General features: G+C 36.4%; 1 protein-coding gene across 6 annotated transcripts in view; it reads left to right on the top strand.

Annotated features, from left to right (window-relative positions):
* RDX (radixin) overlaps nt 1–18,208 on the top strand; it is a 97,498-nt gene that overhangs the window by 35,794 nt on the left and 43,496 nt on the right. For all 6 annotated transcript variants that reach the window (XM_078059032.1, XM_078059030.1, XM_078059035.1 and 3 more), the window contains 5 exons: nt 964–1,047; nt 1,251–1,397; nt 3,970–4,066; nt 4,558–4,721; nt 9,139–9,269. In XM_078059032.1, the coding sequence (XP_077915158.1) occupies nt 964–1,047; nt 1,251–1,397; nt 3,970–4,066; nt 4,558–4,721; nt 9,139–9,269 (623 nt within the window). The remainder of the gene's footprint in view (nt 1–963; nt 1,048–1,250; nt 1,398–3,969; nt 4,067–4,557; nt 4,722–9,138; nt 9,270–18,208) is intronic.

Genomic DNA, 18,208 nt, shown 5'->3' on the forward strand with positions numbered 1-18,208 from the left:
ATGTTGAATTTGCTGATTTGGTGTAAAATATCAGTAGTAGAGAAAATATGTTTGCTTACATTTGCATAAGGAACTCTGGAAGGATAAAAGAGAAACTAATAAAAGATTACTTGGAGGATGTGGGGTGGTAAAAAGTGTAACTTTCCACTTGTATAATTTTATATAAAGTATTTGCCTATAGAAATAAGAAAATTAAATTTACCACCAAGAAAAGTAAATACGTAATGTAAAAGAAGAAATTAAGGCCCAAGAATTTTGATTTTCACTCTCTTCTCTAATTTTTTCTATTAATAATGAGAAAGTCATTTTCCTTTTTTTTGGTCCAATAGCTTATTTGTTTGAAACAATTAAATTCCCATAAACTATATAACTGTCTTAACAACATGTATTATTTAAAATAATTTCAGGATCGGGGCGCCTGGGTGGCTCAGTTGGTTGAGCGACTGCCTTCGGCTCAGGTCATGATCCTGGAGACCCGGGATCAAGTCCCGCGTCGGGCTCCCTGCTCGGTGGGGAGTCTGCTTCTCCCTCTGACCCTCCCCCCTCTCATGTGCTCTCTCTCTCTCTCAAATAAATAAATAAAATTAAAAAAAATAATAATAATAATTTCAGGATCCTAGAAACTTTCTATTTTGAGATAATTATAGATTCACATGCAATTATAAAATAGAGGGATTCTATGTGTCCTTCTCCCAGCCTTCCCTAATGGTAACATCTTGCATGACTAGTACTGTATCACAGCCAAGATACTGATGCAGTCCGTCAGCCTGATTCAGATTTCATCTGCTTTATATGCAGTCATTTGTGTATGTGTACGTATGTATTAGTTCTGTGCAATTTTATCATGTATATAGGTTTTTATGACAGCCATTACAGTTAAGGTACTGAATGATTCTGTACTTTTAAATGAATATTAAGTTTGAATCATAGAAACCTTTTCATAGATTTTTTTTTTTCTTACAGTGTTTTGGAACAACACAAACTGACAAAAGAACAGTGGGAAGAAAGAATACAGAACTGGCATGAAGAACACAGAGGAATGCTGAGGTATTTGGGTGGCTATTTTCTTAGTGTTTTTCATCAAATTAAAGTATTTTTATTTCATAACACTAGTACATCAGATTATCCCCCAAAGATCATTAGACTTACATGAATAAATATAAAGCACTAAATTTTAATCCAAAGTATTTTTGTAATTTGTTTGGTATTACTTTTACCTAAGGATATTACAGTAAGCTTTATTTTAACAGGGAAGATTCTATGATGGAATACCTGAAGATTGCCCAAGATCTAGAAATGTATGGAGTCAACTATTTTGAAATAAAAAATAAAAAGGGAACTGAATTGTGGCTAGGCGTTGATGCTTTGGGTCTGAATATTTATGAGCATGATGACAAGTGAGTAAATTAGTTGCATACTGAGCTGGTCATTAACCAGTGATCTGTATGGCTTTAATCTTATGCTGTGTTTGTAAAAGGTCTTTCTTGGCTTGATTACTCTAACTGCTTTTTTTTTTTCCCTGCCTTAAAACATTAGTTAATGCCACATAGACTTTTAGATGTCATGTCTCCATTTTGTAGCTTTAGCGTTGTGCTTCTTAATGTATTTATCAGACAGGATGATTCACTTTTATTTGATCTCTTGTGAGTTCTGTCTAGTAAATTAATTAAAACTTGTTCCCTTTATAAAAGGTGAAGAATGATTCCTTAAATGTTACGCCTGGCATATAAGGTGAAATTGAAACTAACATATATAAGAAATCAAGAACAATGAGACAATGAAATTAATAGATGTATGATTTATTATATTTTTGTAACTTTCTAAAGACATAGGAATTGTTTTGAATATTTTCAGACATCAGTAAAGTAAAATATCACTGTGTTAAGCATAGTGAACAGTGTAATTTTGTTTTGAAACTGATAAGGTATTAGTTTTTATATTAATACAGAGTATGTCAGACTCTTATAATACTTATAGGAATGATAGCTACAATTGCTTTATACTTTCTTTATTTGCTATACCACATAAGCGTTTAAGTCCATGCCAGTAATGCCTTCTTGTAAGGCATTTCTCTTTATTCTAAAATTCTAGAATTTTAGTTTCATTGTTACAAATATCTAATAAGATACACATTTCTAACACTACATACTAAGTCCAAAAGAGAACGTTTTAATTATTTTACTCTGATACGTATTTTTTATTTACAAAGCGAGTTAAAATGCTATATCATTCAGAAGAGAATATTTTGAAGTTTTTGAAAAGCAAAAAAGACTTTGAGACTAATTTTTGTGGGCCAAATCTTTTTTTCCTTTTCTTTCTTTAAAAAATTACTGAATTAATTTCCATGAGAGTACCCATTATAGATACAGTTACAGATAAAGATGGGGAATATGAAAGAGAGGGGGTTAGCTCAGAATGGGAGGGACTGATAAAGGAGATTGTGGACAAAGGGGATTTTGGTCTTATCTGTACTGGTTCATTTTTAAAAAAATAATTAAAATCTATTATATTTCCAAAAGATTTTTTATTTTTTAATTTATTTTATTTTTTTAAAAGATTTTATTTATTTGAGAGAGAGAGAATGAGAGACAGAGACGAGAGGGAAGCGGGTCAGCGGGAGAAGCAGACCCCCCGCTGAGCAGGGAGCCTGATGTGGGACTCGATCCCGGGACTCCAGGATCATGACCCGAGCTGAAGGCAGTCGCTTAACCAACTGAGCCACCCAGGCACCCCTCCAAAAGATTTTTTAAAAAAATCAAAATAAGGGTACAACTTTAAAAGCTTAGGTTCTTTTACCAGCTCTGCTACTAATTGCCTTTATGATCCTGGTCAAGTTATTAACTCTCTGAAATTCATACAACTGCCAAGCTTACCTTACAAGATTGTTGTGAGAATTATATGAGGAAATTTAGAATTTTCAAAGTAACATGTAAATGTAGTACAGCATTACCTTAAAAATACTATGGTCCAGCAGCCAGCCTCCTTTTTAAGCAGGTAACGTTGACATTTGAATCGCCATTAGAGGGCAGTATAACGCATGGATATTGAGTAAAGGAAGTTTTATGTAGAAAAATTGTTTGCTGTGCTGCAGTTCGTAATCTCCTTAAGAATTAAAAGAACTTTCAATAGGTAGAAATTCATACTCTATTCTCAGAAGACTGACTAGAAAGATACCTTTTGGCCAGCGTGAGTATCATAATCATTTTGCACACTTATTATTAGATAATAGTGACACATTTGATGGGTAGTCTGAAACAGTAAAATACACGAAAAGCAGAAACAAAATTACTGTTGCAGTCTGATTCCTTGAATCTTTGTGTGCAGTGTGGCAAAATGGGGGTAACTTGTATTTCTTAGAGTTGGAAATCCAGCTCTACCATTTATCCAAACATTTGTGTATGTGAATGTCTAAATTTTTTTCTGTTGAGATATAACTCACATACCATAAAATTAACCCTTTTAAAGATATTGAGAATTAGTGTTTTTAATGTCACTCACAAATACATTTTTAAACTAAACAGAGAAAGGAAATAAATTTTTTTTATATTTAGTAACATGTCCATAATTCACATGGAAACTTATGAAGACTTCTTCCCCCCCCTTCTTAAACATATTTAAACTAATAGTTGTAGTAGCTTGAATCTAAGTAGAGCTCGTACAACACCCCAAGAAGCTCAGTTCTACACTCTAGGTTGCTAGTGTTTTCTAGGTAATTTTAAGAAAATAAGTATAGTGTTTTCAAGGCTCATGACACATTATGAAATTTTTTGATAGTTAATTCTGTTTTATGTGGCTTAATTGATCAAATTTCCCCTTAAAAGATAATAATGTCAATAGTATAAATAAGCTAATACATTTGAAAGTCTGGCACTCTTAAGATTGGTCATTCAGCTAATTTGGCCCCAAAATGTTACACATTTTATGTTTTGTTTTTTGCTTTTAATTAAAGGAATGCTCTCATTTTTTAAGGTTAACACCAAAAATTGGTTTTCCTTGGAGTGAAATCAGAAATATTTCATTTAATGACAAAAAATTTGTTATAAAGCCGATCGACAAAAAGGCACCTGTAAGTAAAATTGTTTTATAAATGTTTTCTCTATTAACTCTTTTTAAATTTCTGTCACTTTGCTATGATACCATTTGAATAGTGGCATTGTTCATTTATTGATTTGCTCCTGAGAAACACTCCCTTTCCATAGTTTAACTTTCCTGCTGATAAAATAATGAATTATTAAAAATACAAGGTTCTGATCTTTTTATAACATGTGAATATTAGTTTTACTTTAATTGAGATTCAGCTGTAAGGTGGATGATGTTTTATTGGAGGTGATTGAAAATAATCACCATTCCTAAGGAGCAGTTAAAAACACTTGTTTGTTGGTAACCTTCACAGTTATGGGCAAATACGGCATACTTACTAGGAATTAGGAGATTTTATGATTTCTAAACTGTGTAATATGACATTTGAATTCATACCGCATATTGAAATTTAGTACAGATTATTGTGAGAGAGACTGTCCTTCAGGAAGATTTTAAATTCAGAAACTTTATGTTTAGGATTTTGTTTTTTATGCACCTCGTCTGAGAATCAATAAACGGATTTTGGCTTTATGTATGGGAAACCATGAACTATACATGCGAAGAAGAAAGCCTGATACTATTGAAGTGCAGCAGATGAAGGCTCAGGCGAGGGAGGAGAAACATCAGAAGCAGTTGGAAAGGTATGGAATTTAAGGTTTTGATTCTTAATTGAGTAGGTGGTTTAAAATTTAAGAATGCTGTTTCTTTAACCTACTCTGAGTTTACATTTTTACATTGTTTTAATTGTATTATAATGGAATGAGTAATTATCCTTATACTCTTAAAATGAGTACGTATGCTTTTCAAATTGGAAATCTTTGGTATTTCTGAGAAAGTAGCTTTTCATGAATTCAGAGATGTGCTTTTTTAATTTTTTAAATATGCTTGCTTTTCACTAATTGACATTGGTTTGGGTACTGTAGTAGTTTGGAATTTTTCAAGCTTGTTCTGCTTGTGACTTGTACTTAATTTTTCAGGGTAAGAATTGCTTGAATAAAAATTTTGCATTATTTTTATTTATTTTTTTTAAAAGATTTTATTTGTTTATCTGAGAGAGAGCGTGCACACGCACAGGCAGGGGAGGGAGAGGAACAAGCATGAGCGTGGAGCCTGATTGGGGCTTGAGCTCACAGTCATGACCTGAGCTGAAATCAAGAGTCGGACGCTCAGCTGGCTGAGCCACCCAGGCGCCCCGCTGAATATTTTGCTTTAAAACAGTGTCAGTGACACTGGAGAACTCAAGTGAAAAGCCACTGCACAGAGCAACACCAGTACCCCGGCCAGTGACACTGATTCGTTTTTTTTTTTTTTAATCGTGGTTCACTTAGACTTTTGAAAAAAGATACTATTAAATATATATTAGAGAGTTTTTGAAATGGAAAGATAGTGAATGAAAGTGATAGTGAATGAAATTACTGGGTCCAGTAGCATAATTCCCAAATTTGATTTAGATTGATTGGGACTTAATATTTTATTTGAAAAAATTTAGAGACCAACTTAAAGTTAACTTTTATTGAGGAGATCTTTGTAGTGTAGAATAACACAGTCATCCAAGAAATAGAGTAGGCCGTAAAGAAAACAAAACTGAGGAGCTCTAAACATATATAAACTTAAATATTTCAAATGTACTAGAAATAACATGATTTGAATCTAAGAATTAAATAGATCCTCTGCTAGATAAAATTTTACTTACCACATAGTGTTTGTGTTTAGTAATGTGTTTTTGTTGTTGTTGCTTTTTCTTAAATGTTCTATCTAATTTAGATAGCTCTCCTCAGGTTGTCTGCCTTAGAGACTGTGCCTTAGAGAAGTTTACTGCATCACCAGACATTTTTTATATAGGTATGAGACTTTCCAGTAATTCCTGACCAATTAAAGACACTAAGTTGGATTGACTGGGCTCTCTCATTTTTCACTGCTCTCCTGTGGCTTAGGATCACATTGTGGTTCTAGTCTTACGTGCCTTTTTAAGTAGCTCTTTATTGTGCTTTACTTTCTGTATATTCATACCCATCGTAGCTTTTCCATCTATCTCTCTCAAAGACAATAATTTTCCTTCTTTTCATGCACTCTCACCCTTACCCTCACCCTCTCTTTCTTTCTCTCTTCCTTTCCTCTCCTGGCCTATCTCTAAGATCACCTGTCATGAGTTTAAAAAATCGTATCTCATACTCATCATTCCATAAAATGTCCCCTACCTGTTCTGCTTATCTATAGTGTTGATATATTATTTACATTTTTAAATACATTTGTCCATTTGTCCTTTATTTCTCACACATAGAGGAGAGTGCTGTATGGCTTCTAGTATATGTAGTATGATTAAGAAGTACCATTTGGTGATGGTACTGTATTTGAGTTACTCTAAAGCCTAGATGAAAGTGGAAGACTTTAAGTTTCTTTGCTCACACAGTAACCATCCCATGGTTTCTGTCTTGGATAAATTTTACAGTGTTTCATTAGCAAACATTTATTGACTGCCTTGTACACTGTAGGAATTTAGTAACTTTAATTCATTTGAATGCCTAGAGGATGTTTTATATTAATCTAGCCACATAGGGATTTGGCAGGTCTTTCAGAAATGGCATGCCAAGTCTTCATTTATTCCCTGCTTTACAGGTCAGAAAGAGAAAAATGACAACTGTATATGTGGAAACAGTTTTGGTCAAGCCCATTGGCAAAGTAGCCAGCAAAGATACTTGGGGGGATGCTCAGAGGCATGCTGCCTGTGCTGCTGGAAGCTCTTAGGAACAGGAGCTGGGAAGGGGCAGCAAGGGACCTCTTTCCCTACAGTACCTTGGTACATGTGCTCATACTCTCTCCCCGTAACTCCCAGAACTGGGTTTTCGGCAATGAAAACGACATTATATCCCATGGGTTGTTGGTCTCTATAGTCTGTGTTCTAAGTTATTTACATCCAAGTTGAATGATAACTCATTCTGTAATTCCTGAACATGTTCTGTATGACTAGAATTGTTACCAAATTTAAAAGTGGAGACAATTCAGAGTCAGATGCCCACGCACCAGTTGTAGTGTAGCTATGAGACGGGCCATGGCTGGCTGCCTGTATCATTAGGACCCAGCTTTAAGGATGCAGAGGTTTTTGTGAGAAATAATGATAGTGGTATACAGACATTCAGTAAAGTACCTGGTGTTTAATAAATGGTACCTAGTATAATCATTCTTAATATTATTTTTTTTAAACATTTTATTTATTTGAGAGCGAGAGAGAGAGAGAATGAGAGAGAAAACATGAGAGGGAAGAGGGTCAGAGGGAGAAGCAGACCCCCTGCTGAGCAGGGAGCCCGATGCGGGACTCGATCCTGGGACTCCAGGATCATGACCTGAGCCGAAGGCAGTCACTTAACCAACTGAGCCACGCAGGCATCCCTTAATATTATTTTAATGCATAGTCTGAATAGAAGCTGAATATAAGTTAGCTTTTAATTTTCACTGAAGAAAAATATAATTGGGTTCATCTGATATTCTTTAAAAAGTAAGGTATTCTAAAATATTCTCTGCATGTTAGTCCAGAGAATTGAGTTCATTAATATGCTATTTATGCTTACAGTACATGGTTTTATGCCTGAAATTTAGATGGCAATGATGTCTTTTTTGGGAATATTTACATGTATTCAGATAAGTATCAGACATGAAATCATAATTGATTTTTTTTAAACTAAAAAAAAAATTATTCCCATTAAAATAATGGGAATATTGAATATTGATTAAATTTATGAATAGACAATATTATCTGGTAGTGCTTCATCTAATTCTTATTCGTTTATATTTCTGGCCTTCAGCATAGAGTCTGACCAATGGTAGGCTCTTGGTAGTTGTGTGATGAGAGTTCTGGCTATATTTAAAAGAAGCGGTTTCATTAGGCCCCTGGCAGATCCAGCTGAGTGAGAGAGGTGGTCTCAGGATGATCTGTCTTAAGCAGCATTCGACACCTACTGTCGTTCTAATGGAGTTGTCAAAGGAGATAAAACTGATTTGCCATTTGTATATTAGATTAAATTGGTACCACCTTAGGAATTAAAAATGTGTTAATTTGGGCGCCTGGGTGGCTCAACCATTAAGCATCTGCTCGGCTCAGGTCATGATCCCAGGGTCCCGGGATCGAGTCCCGCATCGGGCTCTCTGCTCAGTGGGAAGCCTGCTCTGCCTCTCCCACTCCCCCTGCTTGTGTTCCTGCTCTCACTATCTCTCTCTCCATCAAATAAATAAATAAAATCTTTAAAAATAAAAAAAGTGTGTTAATTCATGTTAGTGATTGAAAATTGTTGCCCTCCCAGGTTATCTTACTTAAACTGTCTAAAGTAAAATAACCTTGTGTGCTCCCTTTCAAGCCTTTCTTATTTCGCTCAGTGGGAACTGTGCAGTTAACTGGTTTTGTGCTGGCCTGTAATTTATTGTCAGAATTCATCGAGTATGCAAGTGATAAATCTCCTTATTTATTCCCGCATTCGATCTGCATAAAAAACATGCTTTGCACACAAGGGATGTATTTGACAGTTTTACTTTCCTAGCTGTTTTATAAATTTGTCCCTTGAAAATCTTTCCAAAATGTCTAAGTTTTTAATATCTTTTTTGTTTCTGTTTTTTTTTTAAGATTTTATTTATTTTGAGAGAGAGAGAGCACGACTTGGGGGAGGGGCAGAAGGAGAGAGAAAAGCAGACTCCCCTCTGAGCAGGGAGCCCAACACGGGACTCCATCCCAGAACCACGAGATCATGACCTGAGCCGAAGGCAGATGCTTAACCAGCTGATCCTCCCAAGCACCCCTTTTAACTTTTGAAATAATCCTGGACTACATTTTCCATGACCTCACAAAAAGAAATGCATTGTATTCTAGTGTACGTGCATGTAACAGGGCAGTCCTATATTTTTAACTGGATGGGTTGTTGTTGTTTTTTTTTTTTGAAGCCCAGCTGAATATAATGAAGATTCTTAAAAGATTTATACTTAGTTTCTTCTTAGTGGACTCACAGTACTTGGATTTCACGTAAATATTTCTATGTATCCATTTGTAACAGAACAATTCTAATTCCTCTTCAGGGCACAACTAGAGAATGAAAAGAAGAAGAGGGAGATAGCAGAAAAGGAGAAGGAAAGGATAGAGCGGGAAAAGGAGGAGCTGATGGAGCGGCTGCGGCAAATTGAAGAGCAGACGGTGAAAGCCCAGAAAGGTAGTGGTTTCCTTTTGACATGGCGTTCACCGTTGTTCCTCTTTGTCTGATATTTCCTCACTGCTGGTAAATCTCGTTTGTCTTGTAGAATAATTACACTTAATTGTCACAGTAATACGTAATGGAATCACATCATAAACATGTTTAACTGAGGCACACGCAACACTCATGTGCTAGTTTCTCTTTCATTTGCTTAAACACACAGCTGTTTTCATGTGCAGCCCTACTTATGGTCGGAAATGAATATAAATATTAATTTATTCCTCTTACGTCAGGGTTCCGTAAATACACATTTTCAATAGTTGCTAGCATTTAAACAAAAGCCATTCTATTTGATGCTTTTTGGATATTTAAGTACTTTAAGGCATCTGAATACTTTAAGGCATTTTAAGCTATTCTGACTATAATAAACTCTTTTGGAACTCAATCTCTAAATTTTATTTTAGTATATTAAAAAAAATACACAACACATAGAAGTGGGTTGGTTTTTGGTAACACCTTGGTAAGAACCTACTTCCTATGCAGAATGTAACCAAAATGCTGCAGTGTATAGAAAGGATATGTTGGATTTCGAGAGTGGTTTATAGTAAATAACTCTAGGATATGCTACTTTCAAACAACAAAGAGTAGGAAGAACAGAAGAAAAAAGGAATTGAGCAAAATAAGATGTTTTTTTCCTTCCTAAGCAGAAGTTGGTGGGGGATGTAATATGAAATATATACTATTTGTAAAACTAAAATTAATACCTGCTTTCCTGACAACTAGTAGAAGCAGTTGTTATTCTAAGTAGAGTAATAACCTTAGAGTTTATTAAATAATTACCTTATTTAAGGGTTATTTTCATTCCTTACATCTGGCTGTCATGGTGGGGAGATGCTCTTGAGCAGTGGGGAGAATAATTTGCAAATGGGTGACTAAAAGAGGAAGTCACTGAGATTGCTATAAACCCACAAACTGGTTGATCATTCTAATTCCAAGAGGATTGGAAATAATATTTCTAAGAGAAGAAATAGAAAAAAAAAACCTATGTTTTATTCTGACTCATTAGAAGCCTCACTTTTCAAAGCTAGAAAAGACCTAGGAAACTATTTAGTTTAGTGGTCAGAGGTATTAAACAGACTTGCTCGCAGACCGTAACACAAGGGCAGAACTTATTTTCTGAATTCCAACTTCATACTGTTTCTATTACTCCAGGTGCCTTTTTCATCAATTAAAGTAGACCTTTATGAAGTGCCTACTTTGTGCTGCATTTTAGGAATACAGATAAATAGCATGCATGGGAGGGAAGTCTGTGTGGTCGGCAGAAATAAGATGTATTCATAAAAATATAAAGTGAGGTAATGTGTACTAAGTGCCATGTGAATACAATAAGCACAACTTTGAGAGGAAGAATGCTGTAAAAAAATGGAATGTGTGTTTTTAAAAAAAGTTTAAAGAAATTTATGATACTGGTATGATTTTAAAGAAAAAATTGAATGATAGAGCTTTTTAATTTACATATATCTTTTTCTAAGAGAATAGCTACTTATTAAACCTTTCAATCTTGTTTATTTAGGATGTATAATAAAAATATTAATGATTTACACACAGAAAACTACTCAAGAAAGCACTAATGAATATAAGGAAGGTAGAACATAAGAAAGAATGTAGAGTATCCCTATGAAGACAGTTTCAAATCAGTCGACTATCTTATGGCAAGGTCATCTAATTTGTTTCTTGGGTTTTTTTTTTTCCCCTAATAATAAAACTTTCCCAGGCTGTCCTAAAATCTGCATGATTGTCTTGTAATTTATGCTAAATTCTCACTCAAATGCAGTAACTCTGGTCTTATCTAAGTCATAATATTTAGTAGATAAACCTGTAAGTTTTTGTTTGAGAAGAAACTTTTCTATACTTCATTAAAAATTTTTTTGAAGTCATTATTATTTGAAATGAGTTATAAATCATTATATAGAACTATTCTCCCATTTACATTTCCATAATTCACACTTATTTTTATCATTTTTAAACCATTTCTGAGGGTATATTTGAGATATAACAGAGTCAGACTTGCATTCACTTACTGTCCTGGCAAATATCAAAGTGAAATCCCACCTTGAAAAGACAAACCACAAGAAGGAGTTGAAGTATAGTGATGTCATTCATTCTGCATCCTTACTAAGCACGCAGTGTGTACGAGGCAGTGTTGTAGGTATTGGGGATACGGTACTGGACAGGTACGGTCTCTGCTCTCGTGGAGCTTACATTTTATTGAGGAAAAACAGAGTAATAAAATTAACAGATAATCAAGATTATTTTATGTTTTAAGTGCTTGGGGGGAAGTAAGCCTGATAGTGTGATGAAAGCTCTTGTTGGGAGTGGGGGGGGGGGGGGGCTTGTCCATTTTATGTATACATTGTTTATAAATAGGAATTAAACAATAGGAGTCAAGCTTGAATTTTGTCATTAACTTAGAATATGACCTTTAGCAAGTCATTTTAACCTCTCAATTTCCTTAGGTTCCTAATTTCTAGAATGGAAGTAAATAATCCCTAATTTAATTTTCTGAGATTTTTGGGAAAGTTTTTTAAAAAAATTGATTTGAAGTATAGCATACCTATAGTAATGTGCATACCTCTTAGGTATCAGGCTTAATGAATTTTTACCAAGTGAATTTATTCCTGTGACTACCCAGAACAAGGTACAGAACATTACCTGCACTCAGGGAACCCTCCCTTGTATCCCTTCCCATTTTGTCACCCCAAATGTGACTTACTCATTCTGATGTATATCATCATAGTTTATTTATTTGTTATTTTTTAAAAGATTTATTTATTTTTGTGAGAGAGAGCGCATGCGCGTGTGTGTGCACGAGCAGGGGGAGGAGCAGAGGGAGAAGCAGACTCCCTGCTGAGCAGGGAGCTCGGTTGGGAGATCCGGGACTTGATCCCAGGACGAGGACCCTGCGATCGTGACCTGAACTGAAAGCAGGTGTTTAACCAACTGAGCCACCTAGGCGCCCTCATCGTAGGTTTTAGTCTTATTTTTAATAGTTCTGTTAAGGTGTGAGTCACAATACCACACAGTTAATGATTTAAAGTATACATTTTAATGGTTTATAGTATATTCAGAGTTGTGCCGCTGACCACCACAATTTTAGAACAGTTACATCACCCCAGAAAGAAATCCCATACCCATTAGGAGTCACTCCGGTTTTTTCCGAGTCTTCCCTCCGCTAGTCTTAGGCACCTACTAATCTACTTTCTAGCTCTGTAGACTACATGTTCTAGTCATTTCATATGAATGGAATCCTGCAGACTGTGGTCTTTGGTAACTGTCTTTCATGGAGCATAATGTTTTTGAGGTTCATCCATGTTGTAGCTTGTATCAGGCACTCATTTTTATGGCTGAATAATAATTCCATTCTATGGACACTACTACGTTTTATTCATTAGTTGGTGAACATTTGGGTTGTTTCCACCATTTGGCTATTCTGAATATGTTGCTACGAACGTTTGTGTACTGGTTATTGTGTTTTCATTTCTTTTGAGTGTAAACCTGGGAGTAGATTACTGGGTCATATGGTAAGTTTATATTTAACTTTTTGACAAACTGCCAAACTGGTGTCTGAAACCACTGCACCATTTTACATTCCCACTATCAGTGTATGATTTGTATGATCCATATTCTCACCAACACTTGCTAATGTTAGTCTTTTGGATTATGGTCATACTGGTGGGTGTGAAGTGCTCCTGTGGTTTTGATTTGCATTTTACAAATGGCTAATGATGTTGAACATCTTTCCATATGTTTATTGACCATTTATATATCTTCTTTGGAAAAATGTATTTTTACATTTCTTCCATTTTTCAACTGTGTTGTCTTTTTGTTGTTGAGGTGTTAAGAGTATTTTCTGTATCTTGGTACACATGTCTTAGAACATACCAGACCTATCTATGATTTGCAAATATTTTCTCCCATTCTGTGGGTTCACTTTGATGATGATGTTCTTTGAAGCCCAGTGGTTTAAATTTGGATGAAGTCCAGTTTATTTTAAAGATTTATTCACTTGGGGGGAGAGAGGGAGAGTGTGAGCACAGGGGCAAAGGGGCAAGGGGGAGAGAATCTTAAGCAGACTCCACACTGAGCACGGAGCCCGACGTGGGGCCTGATCTCATGACCCTAAGATTGCGACCTGAGCTGAAACCAAGAGTTGGAGGCTTAACTGACTGCACCACCTAGGTGGCCCTGGAATCCAGTGTATTTATTTTTTGCTTGTGCTTTTGGTGTCATGCCAAGAACAGTCTTGCTTGTTTTTGAACTACATGTAAATGAATTCATGGACTCTTCTGTTTGGCTTCTTTTTGTTCAAAACTTACACCTGGAGCTGTAGTTTGTTCTTTTACGTGGTTTTGTAATATTTATTCTGTTGCATGTAGATACCACTACGGATAGACATTTGCGATAGTTCTGGTTCTGGCTATTATAAACTGAGGCTGCTGTGAGCACTCTTAAACATCGCACTAAGGTATTAATTTTGGGGAGGTATCTGCACCCGGGAGTGGAGTTGCTGGAGCACTGCTACAGTTTATCGTAGATATGCCTCCGTCTCTCCAAAGTGATGGCATCACTGCTCCTTCCTACCAGTAGTGAAAGCTGGTTTGCTCTGTATCTACATTACTTTGATGACTTGTTTTATTGTCAGGGCTTCCTCTCGTGTTCTCTGTGTAGCCATTCTGGTGAGCACAGTTAGTACTGTGCATTTTCTTGATGACTGATGATTTGATTTAAGCACTTCTGCAAATGCTTATAGCATCTGTAAAGTGCCTTTTCATGCCTTTTGCCTATTTTTAAAAAATGGATTTTCTTTTTTTTTCTTACTGATCTGTATTGTTAAGAGAAAACCTCTCCATGGTTTACCTTTTTTCTCTCTCAATGTAAGTTTCTCTTAATGAAGAGAAGTTCTTTAAGTCCCACGTACCACTCCTTCCCTTATGGCTGTGCATGTACTATTTCTCACTGCCTGCTAGAGACTGCCTTACCTTCCACATTCACGTCTGAAATCCATATTACGATCTTTGTAGGAGTCATGTTATTTCTTCCCATATATATTTTCAGTTGACCCGGACCCATTTATTACAAGGACTCTCCTTTCCCCGTTGAACTACAGCCATCACCTTTGTCACAGATCCAGAAGACAGTATGTATGTAGGTCTGCTTCTGGACTATTCTGTTCCACTCACCTATTTGTCGATTTTATTGTCAGTGCCACGCTGTTCAGTTACCAGTTTTATCTGGAATTGAAACTGACATGTTTCATAAGTGAGTAATAGGCATACAAGAAAGTACATGTCATGTCCAGTAGGAAGCATGTTATTACTTAGATTTTACATTATCTTTTATGACATTAATTGTTAATGGTCACACATTGCATACTTTTATAAATTATTCTGAAGTTGAGGAAAGGAAAATAATTACTTGAAAAAGTTGTTATAGGGAGCCACAGCTCCTATAACAGGACAAACCACAGCTCCAGAAGAGTTTATTATCTGTCAAGACTGTCCCTTGCAGTGGGAGTCAACAGTCTGGATGTCCTGTGCATATTTCACAGCACAAACTCTCTCCTGTGGTATTGCGAGGTGATGCACCTCCTGGATCATTCCTGGGTTGGTGATTTCTCTTTCTGTTTGCCATATTAACTGTACTTTTCCTTTCCTCCCATCTTCTATTCATGATCCTCTTCTGAGTAGAGAGTTTCTGGAAAGGAAGTTCTGGAGATGGATAGTCCAAGAGAGGAAGCTTATTAGCTCTTGGGATGTCTTCGCTGCACACTTCTGTGGGTTGAGGATGTGTTAACAGTGACCGAATGTGGTGACAAGCTCCATAACTCTGACTGATCTTCCAAGTTGGCATTTATTTCTAGCTTTTCTGTTGGGCTCCCCCTCCCTGCCCCCAGCCCCTATAAGTGTAGCCTTTTCAGATTTTCCTTCCTTCAAGTTTACTCTAAGCCACAGGAGGAAACATCACATGCTCTTCACATTTGCAGTTTTACTGGTTGTTTGGTGGTTATAAATATTTTCTCTTTTGGGGGGATGGTGCTTGAATACATGATTCTACTCGCTCAATGTTTTGCTAAAATAAAATTAGTAGTGTATCTGTGTCCCTGTCAAAGACCTCCCGAATTTTATGTTTGTTTATGGGGAGCTATGGATTGTGGACTTAAATGTTGAAGGGAGAATGAAGTTTTTAGAAGATAGTATAACCATAAGGAAAATACTGATGACTTGAACTTCCATGATTATAAAGGGGACTCTTGCCCTTGACATCTCTGCAGAGGGTTTGTAAGATGCCTGAAGATCTGCTTCTGCATTATTGTGTTCCTCTGGACTTTGCATCTTTCCTCATTCTTTGCTTTTTCTTCAGCGTTCCTAGATAAGCAGTATCTATCATAGTTATGTTAACATGTTTGCTAACTGCAATATCTGGATAATCTTTGGGCCCATACAGTAGTCTTTGTTTTGGGGGGCTTTAGGGGTGTTGGAAGGGGTCATTTGGTCCCATCTTCCCGTATGCCTGGTAATTTTGGTTGCTTGCCCAACATTGAGTTTGAAACATTAGGGAGACCTGGGATGATGTTACTTAACTTGAGAGAGGATTTAATTTTCTTTTGACAGGCAGAATATGTGCAGATCACTGGTGGAGTTGAGCAGGATTTCAGGCTTTGCTAAGGTTAGGCAGAACTTCTTAATTCTATGAATTCTAAGAATTTTTTTTTTTAAAGACTTTATTTATTTGATAGAGAGTTAGAGCAGGAACACAAGCAGGGGGCAGTGGGAGAGGGAGAGGGAGAAGCAGGCTTCCTGCAGAGCAGGGAGCCCAATGCGGGACTCGATCCCAGGACTCTGGGATCATGACCTGAGCCGAATGCAGACGCTTAACGACTAAGCCACCCAGGTGCCCCGAATTCTAAGAATTAATGACAGTGGAACTTCCTTGCTTTTTTTAATGACGGTATTCTTTTCCTAGGGAAAAAATGTGATACTTAGTAAACTATTACCTTAGACTGGGAAAAGGAAGAAAACTCTATAATCCTTTTGGGATAATTTAGTTCATTTATGTATTTTTTACTAATTCATTTGCAGTTATATAGTTTCTAAGCTTTGCCTTCAGGGTAACATAAGAGATCATTTGGCTTGCAGAATCTTAGACCGGTCAGAAATCAAATTTGTGTTCAAGCCTGATTGAGTAAGAGAGGCTTTCCCAAATTTTATTAGCTTGAACTTAACTTCCTTGTTATAAACACCATAACCATCTACATCAATGCAGTACTGTTAATGAGAGAAGCAGCTTATTCTTGTAACCTTTAATCTTCATCCTGAAAGAGGTTATCTTCTAAAAGAAGCCATATTCCTTGGTACCCTCTTACCATGTGCCAGACCTCAAAAATTGTAGGTCCTAGCTCTTTATGAACCAGAGAGGCAAAATATTGATATTGTTTATCTTTCTTAGCTAATCCTTCTTGCAGGTGTTCTAATGGGATCCAAGGTCTTGGAGGCATGTTTGTTTCATAGAAATATTCTTTTTCTTTTTTTTTTGGTATAACTGGGTTTTATTGTTTTTTTGTTTTTGTTTTTTTTAATTTATTTGTCAGAGAGAGAGAAAGCAAGCATAGCTGGGGAAGCAGCAGGCAGAGGGAGAAGCAGGATCCCTGCTGAGAAAGGAGCCTGATGTGGGACTAAATCCCAGTACCCTGGGATCATGACAGCCGAAGGCAATTGATTAACCGACTTGAGCCACCCAGGCGTCCCTCATAGAAATATTCTAATACGGGGATTTGTAAACTTTTCTGTACAGGGCCAGGTAATAGCACTTCAGGTGTTGCAGGCCAAACGGCCTCTGGTGCAATTATCAGCTCTGCTGTTGCAGAATGAAAGCAGTCATGTACTGTACATAAACGCGTGAGGGTACGAGTTCCAGTGAAACTTTATTTACAAAAATAAGATATTGGCTTAGTGGGCCATAGTTTTCCAGTCTCTGTTCTAACTCCTTTAACTGGGGAGGAAAGAAAGAAGTCATTTAAAAACCTTCCTTTCTAGAAGAGACTAGAATAGGTTTGAAGTTTTCAGTTTGTTTTCAACATTTAAAATAATTTATACTTATAGATCACAAAAGAGCCATTGCCTTGTCTACATTCTTCAAAATGATACTTACTGCAAAAAAGTAGGTAGAAAATAACGAATATTGGGAATATTTAATTGAAAATTTAACTTTAAAACCAAAACTTATTTTTCTTTCCTGTTTTTTTTGTAGTGTTCCATGATTCATTGTTTGCATATAACACCCAGTGCTCCATTCATTACGAGCCCTCTTTAATACCCATCACCAGGCTAACCCATCCCCCCAACCCCCTCCCCTCTAGAACCCTCAGTTTGTTTCTCAGAGTCCATCGTCTCTCATGGTTCGTCTCCCCCTCCGATTTCCCCCCCTTCATTTTTCCCTTCCTACTATCTTCTTTTTTTTTTTTTTTAACATATAATGTATTATTTGTTTCAGAGGTACAGGTCTGTGATTCAACAGTCCTACACAATTCACAGCGCTTACCAGAGCACATACCCTCCCCAGTGTCTATCACTCAGCCACCCCATCCCTCCCACCCCCCCCCCACTCCAGCAAACCTCAGTTTGTTTTCTGAGATTAAGAATTCCTCATATCATTGAGATCATATGATACATGTCTTTCTCTGATAGACTTATTTCGCTCAGCATAATACCCTCTAGTTCCATCCACGTCGTTGCAAATGGCAAGATTTCATTCCTTTTGATGGCTGCATAAAATTCCTGTGTGTGTGTGTGTGTGTGTGTGTGTGTGTGTATATATATATATATATATATATATATATATATCTTCTTTATCCATTCATCTGTCGATGGACATCTTGGCTCTTTCCACAGTTTGGCTCT

The sequence above is a fragment of the Halichoerus grypus genome, chromosome 11 (genome assembly GCF_964656455.1).
Source record: "Halichoerus grypus chromosome 11, mHalGry1.hap1.1, whole genome shotgun sequence".
NCBI lineage: Eukaryota > Metazoa > Chordata > Mammalia > Carnivora > Phocidae > Halichoerus > Halichoerus grypus.